General features: G+C 39.6%; 1 protein-coding gene across 13 annotated transcripts in view; it reads left to right on the forward strand.

Annotated features, from left to right (window-relative positions):
- KDM4C (lysine demethylase 4C) overlaps window positions 1–13326 on the forward strand; it is a 475753-nt gene that overhangs the window by 285474 nt on the left and 176953 nt on the right. For 11 of the 13 annotated variants that reach the window (XR_012668619.1, XM_075128776.1, XM_048850754.2 and 8 more), the window contains one exon: window positions 10104–10285. Coding sequence is in view for 11 of the 13 variants with exons in the window: in XM_075128776.1 (XP_074984877.1) it covers window positions 10104–10285 (182 nt within the window). In the remaining 2 variants the exon portion in view is untranslated. Of the gene's footprint in view, window positions 1–1645; window positions 1716–10103; window positions 10286–13326 lie in introns of those variants that run through there. The other 2 variants (XM_075128779.1, XR_012668620.1) reach the window with 2 other exon arrangements.

A 13326-nucleotide genomic window follows, 5' to 3' on the forward strand; every position in this document is an offset into this window, starting at 1 on the left:
ACACTGGTGCATTGTCTTCCATTGTAAACCACGGAGTGTGTAGGCCCACATTTGAATTGTGAGTGCTTCAGTATATGGGCATCCAACTGGAGACATCTTGGGCCTGATTTTCAGAAGCGATGATTCAACTTCAGTTGAAATCAGTGGTAGCTGCAGGTACATAATACTACTGAAACTCAGGTGATTATTGGGTTGGGTACCCAAAAATAGTGAACATTTCTGAAAGTTTTGTCTTAACTTTTTGAGCCCAGTCCTGTATTCCTTGTACATACAAAACTCCTACTGGCTTTTGTTGGGAATTCAAAGACTTCAGGATTGGGCCCTAAATCTGTGTCTTTAGCTGGGATCTTTGCCATTCATGTTATGAAATAGAAATATGCTTTTTGTAATGAGTCATTAAGCAGAGTAAAACAGAGGTTTAGAATGTCAACATGCTCTATTCCTGTTAGATTAGTCTGTAACGTAAGTGCTTATGCATGCTTCGAGCCCTCAGTTCTCTTTCTGGGAGTTTGAGTGTATAAGGTATACAGTCCTGCAGCCAAGCCACATAGGGTATAATTAACTTACCCTTCTCTGACTAAATGTTAAAATGATGTAAAATTGTTCTTTACTAATTGTTTTTGTGTCATTTAAGTGAAACTCTAGTTATTTACATAATCTTTTAAATGTCATTAAAATATTTTGAGATAGGACTGATAAGTCATGTGTTTTGTGATATTTTACTAATCTTTATAAATGGACCTAGTTAGTTTCCCTTCTAATCTAAAACTAATTTGTTCCAGGAGCTCTTAGGTTTAGACTTTAATACGCTGGTTCAGTTTGTCTCTCCTCATGTCCAACTTTTATGAGAACCATGGAACTTAATTGTACTTCAGTAATCAGACTTACTCACCAAATAAATTACCCAGACTTTACAGAACTGTTATTATGAGATATTCACAAAATTAACCTTTTTTTATCCTATGCATTTTATCCTATGCGTTTTTTATCCTATTGCATTCTTCGCTGAAAAATGAAACAATTTCTGAAATCTAGTTTGTAGAAATAATACAGGAACAGCGAAGTTTCAAAGTTGCAACTTTTTTTCTAATTGAGTGAATCGATTTTTTTTTTAATTCCTTTCAGGACATTTGAAACTACATGTAATGTCTCCCAGGGTTGAGATTATGCTCAAGTACCTGAAAAATAACAGATGCTGCTATGCTCTTCATAGCAGAGAATGGTGCTGTACACAGCCAGAAAACATCAGTGGAACATAACCCCAAGCAGCAAAATCATTGTTGAGATTGGCAAAAGAAAATTGTACTGTATTAGAGTCTATGGCTTTTCACATCTGCTAGGTTAGATCAGCAAGTACTGGCAACAGCCCATTCTGTAAATGGCCCAAATGTTTTCCTTCTGAGAATTTCACTTTAACTTAGTAAGCAAAATTTGTTCAAAATAGATAATATTGAGTGCTGAAATAAGTTACCACAAACTTTTAAACAAAAAACACTTGTGAAAACAAAGATTGCTTTCATTAATGTATTATTCACTTTTTAATTATTTGGACTGCAACACAGTAACTGTTTATATGTTTGTTTTAAAAGAGGTTTTCCTTTGTCCTAAAAGAAGTCCTGGTCCTTATTTTTCCTATTTTGTCTAGGTAGTAAAGAAAAAAAAATTCTTCCTCCCTGAGACAAATATGATAGAGCATCAAGTATGTATTTGCAAAGGTAAAGGTGGTATGACATTAATTATATTATATACATTAATTTATCCTATCTGAGGTTCAGTTTCTGGCTTGAGTGTATTATCTAGCAAATGGTATGGAGTTTTGGCACTGTTAATGCTAGTATAGTATCAGTACCAGTAAGTCTGAACTCTGATACAACAGGATGTATCCTTTGGTAACATTTATTAATTTATATGAAGTTATTAATTATTTCATGGCATGTTAATACTTCTCTTTTGGAAATAAATTGTACGTGCCATGTTTCCCTGGGAAACAAAATACTTAACCTTGCCATAACCTGTACCAGTTTCCAGGCAGCACAGATAATGAGATGTCACTTACAGCAACATAAAAGTGCCTCTGAATATTGGGAATCCAGTCCTCTGTCTGGCTTGTGGGATGTAAGGAAGGATTTATTAAATGAATAAAAGGTTCATTAATAAAGAAAAATCTCCTTTAATGCCCACATAATCCAATTAATAAATGTTTTGGAAGATAGTGGTCCATTCATTTTACTGTTTCGTGAGGAAATGTTGTGCAATACACAACCAGAAATGCAGGTGGAATTACAAGAAGCATACAATGTACTCGTGAAAGCACAAACAAAAAGACCAGCTGCTCAGAGACAGAAAATGTACTTCCTAAAGTGCTGATCTGTTAAGCTCACAGTAGCATTAGAAAACTGTAATGGCCAGAAATGATACTCCATTAATACTAAGATGATATCAATTTATCATCTAAGCATTTCACAACCATGTTAAATCTGGAACTAATACTGTTAGTATTATAGTTTTTCTTTCGCTAACACTAGTTGAATGCAAGTAGCAAACGTATCATAACGTGCCCATTACAGCTCAGTAAAAGCTCTTCCAGCATTCCGGTGTAAATGCCAACTTTGAAGGTTTAAAATTCAATCAGGAAATATTTCTCTGATTTGGAATGCAAGTTCTCAACTTAAGAGCAAATTTTCTTTCCTCAAATTAAGGCAACTATTTCAGATGACTGGTATATGGTCACTCCAGACCACTTAATGTGTGTTTCACACAAACATCTCGTACGCAGACTAGAACAACTCCTTGACAGTTACACAATTACTCCACTGAACACTCAGCTAGGGTCAAACTCTCAACCAGGTGTCGAACCAGCTTCTTAAGTTGTGTGCGCACATTTTGAGATATGTACATGCAAAACCCAAATTTGTGTGCATAAACAGGAACTTAAACTTGAAAATTAGAAGGACAGCTCTCCAATTAACATAGGAAATGTACTGCCTACCGGAAGGCCTGCCAAGAGAGTATAGAGAAGTGATGTCAGGGCTCCCTCCTCACTCTGAACTCTGGGGTACAGATGTGGGGACCCGCATGAAAGACCCCCTAAGCTTATTTCTACCGGCTTAGGTTAAAAGCTTCCCCAAGGCACAAATTCTTCCTTGTCCTTGGGCGGTATTGCTGCCACCACCAAGTGACTTAGACAAAGATTAAGGAAAAGGACCACTTGGAGTCCCTGTTTCCCTAAAATATCCCCCCAAACCCCTTCACCCCCTTTCCTGGGGAGGCTTGAGAATAATATACCAAATAAATAGATAAACAAGGTGAGCAGAGACCAGATCCTTGGGTTTTTAGGACACTAAAAACCAATCAGGTTCTTAAAAGCAGAATATTATTATAAAGAAAAAAGTAAAAGAAGCACCTCTGTAAAATCAGGATGGAAGGTAATTTTACAGGGTAATAAGATTTAAAACACAGAGGATTCCCCTCTAGGCAAAACTTTAAAGTTACAAAACACAGGAATAAACCTCCCTCTTAGCATAGGGAATATTCACAAGCTAAAACAAAAGATAATCTAACGCATTTCCTTGCTTTACTTACAATTTTTGTAAACTTAGATGCTTATTTCAGGTAGGGTTTTAGAAGCGTTTTTTTCCTGCCTGGTCCCTCTCTCTGTCCCGAGAGAGCGCAACAAAGAGAGCACAAACAAAACCTCCCCCCCACAGATTTGAAAGGATCTTCTTCCCTTATTGCTCCTTTTGGTCAGGTGCTAACCAGGTTATTTGAGCTTTTTAACCCCTTACTGGTAAAGGAGGGATTGTATGCTACCCTTAGCTGTATGTTTATGACAAGTGAGTTAAGGCACAGCAGTTCTTGGAAGCATGCTGAGCTTTCCCTCCCCACTAGACCTCTTGGGAGCCTCAGAGCTGATACATTAAGCCTTACTGCCTCCAGAATAGTAAGCTACATCGTCCCATCAGTAGGCGCTCAGGCTGGATGACTGGATGAGAGGGATGCCGCCTAGCTGAAGACAACATCTCTGCTCCTGCTTTCTTCCTCAGTCTCTCGGAGAAACTCTGAACTTGAGTTGGTGGCGCCTGCATTTCCTACAGAACCCTCTAGAGTCCTATTTTCTAGGAGGGCTGCGATCTCCCGCCCATTTCAAGCTATGTCCCGGCTGGTAGGAGTCTGTTCTGAATTTACCCACCTGGGTGAAATGCCTCTGTCAATGTGCAAGGCTAGGGCCCTGTTGGGATAAGTGCTTCAGTGATTTCTTTGGTAGGAATGTCTTCCCCACTGTAACTGCATTTCCTTCAGGTGGTAGCCTCTTTCATTGGGGCAGCTTTGGACCAACCTAACTCGGCTTTCAGGGTCTCACCTCAGTCTTTTGTTGCTCCGAGTTCAGTAAAGATTTGTTCACTAGGAGATCTGCTTCTAAGACACTTCAGTGTTCTGTCAGGTGTCCTCCAAATTATGATATGGCTGCAGTCTGTTACCTGTTTAGGCTTGGTCAATTTCCAGCTGTTCCTGTCATACTTATCCCTACCCATACTTGGCTGCACATATAGTCTATGTGCTGCAGTCAGATTTCAGTGAATAAAGGGTTCTGTGAATAACTAGGGGAGCTGGTCTTCATTTGGGGTTCTGGGAATAGTTGAGGGTGAGGGTCTATTTCTCAAACAGACTATGAGAAAAGGAGGATCACCAGCTGCATGAACCACCTCAGCCTGTGTTCACCAGCGTGGGATGAAGTTTGTGAATACTCTGAACCTTGAACTCAGAGCCCAGTTCAAGTTGGCTGAATTTCAAATCTTTTTTCCTCTTCTTTTTCTCCCTGAGATAAGAGACTTGAAATGAACTGCTTCATTCTAATTTTCTGCGATTAAAACGTTGGAGTTCCCTTAGTAAACCAAACTTTGTAAGAGACGCAGAGCACTAATACTGCTTACCCATTTTATAGGGGTGTTCTGAGCTTAATTAATGTTTGTAAAGGCTTTTGAGATCCATGGATGAAAGGCTGTTATATAAGTGGCTGTTGCTATTGCACTTGGAAAGCATATAAAGGGAAGTGCTGGCTTGATATGATACTACTCTGTGCCTGCTTCTTACAATCATATTTCGAACTTGGCAAGGATGCTAGTGTAAAATGTTCAGTTTGTAGAAATCGTGTGATGTTTAATTTTGTTCAGTTAATTTCCTGGCTGTGCTCGGTTGGTACTAGCTGACTTCTTCTAGGCCTTATCAACATGCAAACTTGCACTGGCTTAACTAAAGGTTTGTTTTAAAAGCAGCTTAGTTAAGCTGGCGCAAGGTTGTGTGTAGACACTATTCGTTCGGTTTAAGAATGACTTCTTTTTGTTTAGCTTAATTTTTTAATTGCACCCCATGAATTAGTAGGTTTTTTACCAACATTGATATAATGCTAGCAACTAGTTAAGGTACTTAATGTTCACTTACCTTAGTGACAGCTCATAGAAATTTAAAAAAAAAAATCCACAGTCAAACTTTGCTTATCTGAGCATCAGATAAGTGAAACTCTTGCTTATTAGAAGGTCAGATTCATTATCCCAAGATTTGACTTCACATAACTACTTTCTGTACTGCAGTCATGTTCCAGTAAATAAAGACTTCAACGCACAGTCAGGGGAGCCAGCCCAGGAAATACTTTCTGCAGTCGGAGTGAGGAAACATTATGCTATATTTCCCAGATCAGAGGACTTTGAACACGATCTTAAGTCTGCTGGCCAGTTCCCCTCACATAGCTTCCTCCCCATATCAGGATGTGAGCACATACGACTATATGCTGTTAGACTACATCCATAGAGTCTTATCTGCTGATGTTCTGCTGAGCCGACCAGGACTGGGAGAACAGAAAGCTGTTCATAAGAATGTGAACCAGATAACCGAGTTTCTGTTGTTAAAAAATCTGGATACCAGTGTATAATGTGTATTCTCGAAGTGAAGCATTCAGGTCTACTCCTGAGCAGATTTTTGTGTGAAAGTATTTTTCCATTAAAGAATCATCTGTTCCTGCAGCTCATTTCCTTTGTAAGTGTAGCCTCACTTGGTGACATCATCATTAGTTGCTATGGAAATAATTACAATGTCTGAAATAGAGTATTCTGATATCAGATGGGGAATAAGCAACAAGAACAGATGAACTGTTAAGGAATAGAGAGGTTCTTTGTTGATGTAGTTGGTAATCAAAAAATGGATCACTAAAGAATTGAGCAGCAAGTCTGACATACTGGATAAATTGCAGAAATGCTTTTCAAAGTTTTCCATGAGGCACCATTAGTGGGTCAATCTTGCAATCCTTACACAGGTAATCAGTTGACATCAGTAAGAGTTTTGACTGTATCAGAACTACGGGATTTGCTGCGTCAAATTATCGTATCTGAGGAAAGAGAGAAACATTTCAGGGTTTCTAAATGCCATCAAGAAATGTGAAAAAAAAAATTCCTTAATAGCCAATTTTTTGTGGGATTTTCTCAAGAACAATATTTTTTTTCTATGCTGAGCTGGTGTAAATTGGCAAAACACCACTGGCTTAAATGGAGCTATCTCCTTTTGCGCCAGCTGAGAATCTGGTCAACAGTTCCCAGCACTGTGCCCATTTCTGGAAGATATAGATTGTAAACTCCTCAGGGCAGGGATTGTGTCTACCTCTGAGTTTGTAGAATGCTTAGCTCAATGGCTCTCTAATTCTGTCTGAAAGTGCAATTTTAATATAAATATTAAAAATAATGACAATATATAGGTTCAAAAGTGAGTTGGGGGAGAAGTTTAGTTCTGGAGAGAAATTAGCAAGAACATAAGAATAAGGCCATACTAAGGTCAGACCAAAGGTCCATCTAGCCCAGTATCCTGTCTTCCAACAGTGGCCAATGCCAGTTGCCCCAGAGGGAATGAACAGAACAGATAATTATCAAGTGATCCATCCCCTGTTGCCCATTCCCAGCTTCTGGCAAACAGAGACTTAGGAAGACCATCTTTGCCCATCCTGGCTAATAGCCGTTGAACATAAGAAGGATGAAGCTAGCAGTGAGGTTGTTTTATAAGGAAAAGGTCAATAAAGAAGAGAAAGGGGCCAAGAACAGAGGTTTGAGAAACTTTGTGACATAGTATGTAAAAGGGGGTAGATGTAAATCCTCCACCAGAAAATGTGTTAGGGAATTGCCAGAGAGCAAAGTGCAGGAGACATTAACTCATTGACTTCTGCTATATTGGCAATATAAGAAATAATAATCTATGCCTGTCATATTAAAAATGACAACACTGAGAGGTGTGGTCATGGCCGGGAACAATATATTTTATTTCAAGATTCTTGGGTATTGCAAATATGCTCAACAGAACTCTTTTAACTTAAAAAAATTATGGTGGAAATTTTGGTACAAGGTGGATTCTGTATTCTGGAAATCTTAATTTGTCTAACTATAACTACATTGTTAACTGTACACTTTGTACCTGCATGTCACCCAATAGCCATCTGCAAACTGAATTTAGGTTTGGAAACTGCTGTTCACACGCATTTCCTGTTTTTCTCAAGTCTGCTGTATGTACATTGCTGGCAAATGTTTCTTGAAGAGTTGTTTTTTAATAGCAGTGTATAACATTATAAATAAACTAGTGAAGGCAGTCATGGGCTGAAGGAATGTGATGATCCAGCTTACTTAAACTCTTCTATATTGTTGAAGTTTTCTTCTGAAAGAAACTAATCTTCATAAATACATTGTTAAAAATGAACACCACACTGTAGAACTGTCTATTCTCTTCCTCTTTAAATTGTGTTCAATGACTTTTCAAAGGTCTCTGCTCTTTCCTCTCTCCCCATTCCCAGGGTTTTCAGTATCCTACCTATCCTCCCATTTTTCTAAAAATTCCCATCTCAGAGACCTCACAGACACCATTCATCTGACTGCATAGAAATTTCATGTCCTCAAGAACCACTGAGATAATTTTTAATCATGGGTATATGCGTGTGTGTATGTGGAAGGGGATCACTTCAGAGAGAAACTTTGCCACAGAGTAAAATATTCTTCCCAGCAGTCATCTTTCCTGATTTTTTGCTCTTTGCATCTGGGGTGATTTACTAGTAATAACTAGTTTGACTGATATGCTCTTCTGCACAGAAACCTCCAGGAGGAAGGGACAAAAGTCCACAACATTATCTTTGCAGAGTTTTCTAGCAAATTTTTACGAAGGCTGGGAAACAGGTTCCCCTTCACAGACTGAACAGGGAGTTCTACCCCCCATACCTATGCCATCCAGGGATCCTAAAGAGATCATTGCCATCCATGTGGAAGGTCACATGGTGTGTCTCCACCAATTTAGTCCTGGAGGACCCATTAAATCAACACCACGGTGAATTCCCGGCCCTGTTGAAGTCAGCGGGAGTCTTGCTATTGACTTCAGTGGGGACAGGATTTTACTTCAAGTCTCCTGTCCCAGGACCCCATTTTCTACATCATTCCTGACAGACACCTATTAGTAAGCAGCTTCTTGAAGGGAGTTAGATTAGTTTGCCATGCTGCCCAAGAAATTATTTCTCTCTTGCAGTCTCAGTCTGGCTTGAAAAGGGTTCATCATTATCTTTTCAACCCACTAAATCCTGTTTCTTTGTGATTGGTTAAAGGATGTTTCTGACAGGCAGAACTGGTGGCTGTGCCTTGCAAGTCTCCATTGAGAAGAGAGCACTCTCCTTCCTTCCTTCCATCCTAGTTAAGAAATCCTCTAAAAGATTAGACTATCCTCTGTATGTATTTATGCCTGATGTTCTTTGTCCCTAGAACTCAGGAGAATAAAATTCAACTAGTAGAACTAGTATTAAAGAATCATGCAGAGGTTCTTTGTCCTATGAATAACTACTTGCTTTACTTGAGGGCTAGCTGCCTCCTGGGCAGAAAGGGCATCATCCTCTGTCCTAGAGATATGCCATGTCCTACTCAATGTTCTCTTCACACATTTCCCAGGTACTACTCAGTAGAAATGATTGCCTCCTGGGAGGATGCCTCTGGATGCCTTGGAGATCCTTAGTTCAGTGATGTGAGTCAAGGTTGTTTTAATCCTCTCACATTTCATCTTGGGTCTTCCAGGTGCAGGAGAGCTACAATTAGACAGATCCCATTAGTACCAAATCTGGGGAGACTTAAACAGAAATTAATTGCATGTTACCACTAAACTTTTCTTCTGTGAGAGTTCCAGTTCCTTGTAATGAGGACTGGACATTTCTAGCATGTGTGTAGTTTATTTAATAGGGTAAAATTAGTCATTTTCTATGGAATTCCCAGCTAATTTGGTGCAGAGGTTGCTCATAGGGTAAGGTGGCAAAAATCCACCTTGGGGGAAAGGATCTATCTACCTTTGTGGAGAAAAGGGGAAGGAGTAACCTATTAGTCTCAGGCACTGTGCAGGTTTTCAGAGGGACACAATGTACAAGTAAGACAAACTTACTTTCAGGTCTGAAAAGGCAGATCCCTGAGAACACCAGATTCTTTTTCATGTGGTGGCCCAGCAGGCTCTCAGCAGGAGGCATCACAGCCACCACTGAACGTCACCTGAGCCTGATCATAGGCAAGGTCTGATTGTCTCTCAGTATTGCATATTTTTAAAGTCCAAAATATTTGTGCATTATACGCTGCAGAAAATGAATATAAAGATATTTTTAAAAGCAAATTGAAATGCACCATATTGGGAAAACGAACTGACTTGCTTGGTGCTGGTTGACAGGCTCTAGCACGGTTAAGTGGTGGGAGTTAAAGCAGAGTGCATATTAGGAAGGAGGCAGAGGTTGGAGGAAGTAAGAGATGGGGGATATAGGTGTTCACTCTGCAGATCTGAGTATAAACACAAATTGTAAGGAATATATGTGTTGCAATGCTCCCTGATGCTCTTTATGTGGAGAAGTAAGCATGTAGCACAGGGGCAAAGCTCTCCTCTCCGCCCTGCACTGTGGACCTCTTCACTGCACTGCATAATTGTATTGTTATTTTGCATTTGTTCTCACATGCCGAAGTTCTTTTGACACTGTTTGCTATTCATTGCTAGTGCAGATGGATACTTCAGTATTGTTTGCCTTCATCCCAAGAATACAGTGTTACCAGGTGTTTGTTTTCTTTAAGAACTGCTTGAGATTCCCTTAATCGAAGAGGAAGTGCAAGAAACAGAGTCATGGGCCAAGCCTCTTGTCCACCTTTGGCAGAAAAGAGCGCACAATTTCATTGCTGAAAAAGAATATAATGCAGCTGCAGCCAAAATGGAACCCCATTGTGCCATTTGCACTCTCCTTATGCCCTACTACAAGGTAAGCTGGATTCAAATAATTCAGTAGTTATTTGGAAAGGAGTCTTTAATGTCTCTTTTATAGCTATGCATGACAATAAAATTAAATGATGCAAACACTAATCATTTTAGAAGGTTAATTTGTGACATGAAAAGGAAAGGAAAAATTCATTTCTAGCTAAGACTCATTAGTATAGAAAATGAAGTATTAATCACTACATAAGGGGTAAATGATCCACCAGCCACAGTAAATAAATTTTTCAAGAAGGATTTACTGGCAGGCCTCCTTCCAATTTCCTCCCACAGCCTGTGGGTAGAAGGTGGAGTAGCTGAGTGGCTTCTTCGTGGCCTTTATCACAGTCCACAGGCTTGCAATAAGCGCTGTATGCTCATTCCTTGTAGGGGAGACAGATTTGAAGACAGCAGAACCATGCAGTTGCAAATCCACTAGTCACTTCCTCCCCCACCCCCAAAATCTCTCTCTTCATTACTGTGGAAAGAAAATTATTCAAGGGAGGACAGAGTCTTGCTGTTTGGCCTTTTCCTGGTCTGCAGCACTGCAGAACCCCTGTGATTTAATGGTAGTTGGGCCTTTTGGGCAACAACAGTTCACCCAGTGAAAACATCTAGTCTACAGTACTGTTTGATATACATTTGTGGAAATACCAATAATGAATGTCAGGTGAAAATTCTGACATAGAATCATCGAGTTTAAGATAGAGGGGACCACCAAATCATTTAGTCTGACTTTTGTGATATCACACTGACGAGCAGACTGTTGTCATAATAAACTCCTTAATATGAACAGGACGTAGGTACAGAAATGAGATGATAAACTTTCTACTACTCTCTGTAGCTGCAGCCTGCAACTGCCTTATCCTGGGCTTCTTTGTTACTGCTTCCCAAACTAAACACTGTATCTAGAGTGTACAGGAAGTTGGGCATCTCTACACTTCCTGGAGGACTTACTGTACAGCACATCTTCCCATTTTTAGATCCCTTTTTGAAATTTCCTGCCTGAACTAAAACACTGTTAAATTAAATACACTAACTGACCTAACTCTTCAGGTTGCTAAACACAACCTTAAAGTGTCTCGATCAGTCTTGTGGGACATTTTAGCAATCTTTCCAATCTGCTGTGTTGCAAAGCCTTCTCTAAGGTTCTGTCTTATGATCAATAACAGGGTCAGTTTGGGAATGGTTTTCAACTTGTATGTCTGTTCTCACTTCACTTGTCCCAGCCAGGTTGCCAGGTACCTTGAGCAGATGCTTATTCCTTCATAAGATTGTGCTTTTATCTGTGGTCACTGAGTCCAGAGCGAGGTAACTCCTCTTTGATCATTGTAACTTTGACTGATCAAATTCTTACTATGTCTTTGTTTTTAACTATGGAAGAGGTCTTGCTCCTTTGTCATAATATTTTGTCTGATTGTACTTTCCTAGACTTTTTTCTCTCACTATCACAGGCTCTTTAGGCATCCTTCATTTGTATCCCATATTTGGTAATCGAATATTTCTACATCTGCTCTAAAGGAGTTCAGTAGGTGACTTTCCACATTGTGGTGATGTAGCTCTGTAACTGGAGTAGTGATAGATATGGATCTTCTCTTGCATCCATTTCTTTTTTCTGCAAGTTCTTCACTATACGAACTCCACATTAAGATACTTCATTGGCTTGAGGGTATATGGGACTTAATGTCTCATGCTGAAAGTCGTACATTTTAGCAAAGTCCAGGAATTCCCTGTTCTTGAATTGTAGTCCATGGTCAGTTACTACTATTCTCGAATAACATGCCAAGCAAATACAGATTTAATATGCCTGACAACAGTTGCAGATGTGGTATCTTCAAGTGTGACTGCTTCTCAGAAATTGGTTATAACCAGGTGATCATGTCTTCCCAAGTTGAACACATCAATTCCAACTTTGTCCCATGGAATTGCAAGTGATTAATTTTGCTCAGTTCTTTCTGCTGGGAATTTTTGTATTTCTGATGTTGCAGACCTGGCCCATCATTTCTTCGATGTCATTATTAATCTGCGGCCAGAATACAACTTCTCTAGGTCTTCTTTTGGATTTGGTCATTCCCAGATACCCTTCATTTATTCATTCCAATACTTTTCTTATCACTGTTGGCACTATGATTTGTGTTCCCTTCAAGAGCACTCCTGCAATCACTGAAAGCTGTTTTATAATGGGACTAGGCAGGTGGGAAGTTTTGATTTTTTTTCCTGTCTTACTTATCGTTTGTTTCATTGCTTGCAGCTTTCATCTTTAGCTGTTGCTGTCTCCAGTTCATCTCATATGCCTGGAGATACAGCATGTGACACTTACCGTGTTCACAGGTATATTTACTGGTTGTTCCAGGTCATCAAGCTGTGTATTGATACTTGAAGCATAAGTTCTTGATAGTATGTCTGCCATTACTAAATAGCATCCAGGTTGAAAATCCAGGGTCACCTAATACTTTTGTATTTTCGAAAGTAGTCGCTATATCCAAGGTGGTGCTTCTCCAAATCCCTTTTTGTGTATGGCAATCAGTGGTTTTGTTCAGCTTATGCTTTGAAGCTACAACCATAGAGAAAGCTGTGAAATCTTGGACATCCATACACCAGACCAAATGTCTTTTTTCAGTTTATGTATATATCTTCTCTGTGGCATATAAGAGTGGCAACCAATCAGTTCCATGACACTGGTCTAGTACTGCTCCCAGCCCTCCTTTCAAAGTATCTGTGCAGAGCTTGATGTCCTGCAATGAGTCAAAAAACTGCAGCACTGGAGGTTATGTGAGAACCTGCTTTAAATCACTGAATTCCCTTTTATGCTCTGTTTCAGAGGAACAGCCGTGTTAGTCTGTATTCGCAAAAAGAAAAGGAGTACTTGTGGCACCTTAGAGACTAACCAATTTATTTGAGCATGAGCTTTCGTGAGCCACAGCTCACTTCATCACATCTGATGAAGTGAGCTGTGGCTCACGAAAGCTCATGCTCAAATAAATTGGTTAGTCTCTAAGGTGCCACAAGTACTCCTTTTCTTTTATGCTCTGGCATTCATGCCCATTTGGT

Source organism: Caretta caretta, chromosome 5, assembly GCF_965140235.1.
Source record: "Caretta caretta isolate rCarCar2 chromosome 5, rCarCar1.hap1, whole genome shotgun sequence".
NCBI classification, from domain to species: domain Eukaryota; kingdom Metazoa; phylum Chordata; order Testudines; family Cheloniidae; genus Caretta; species Caretta caretta.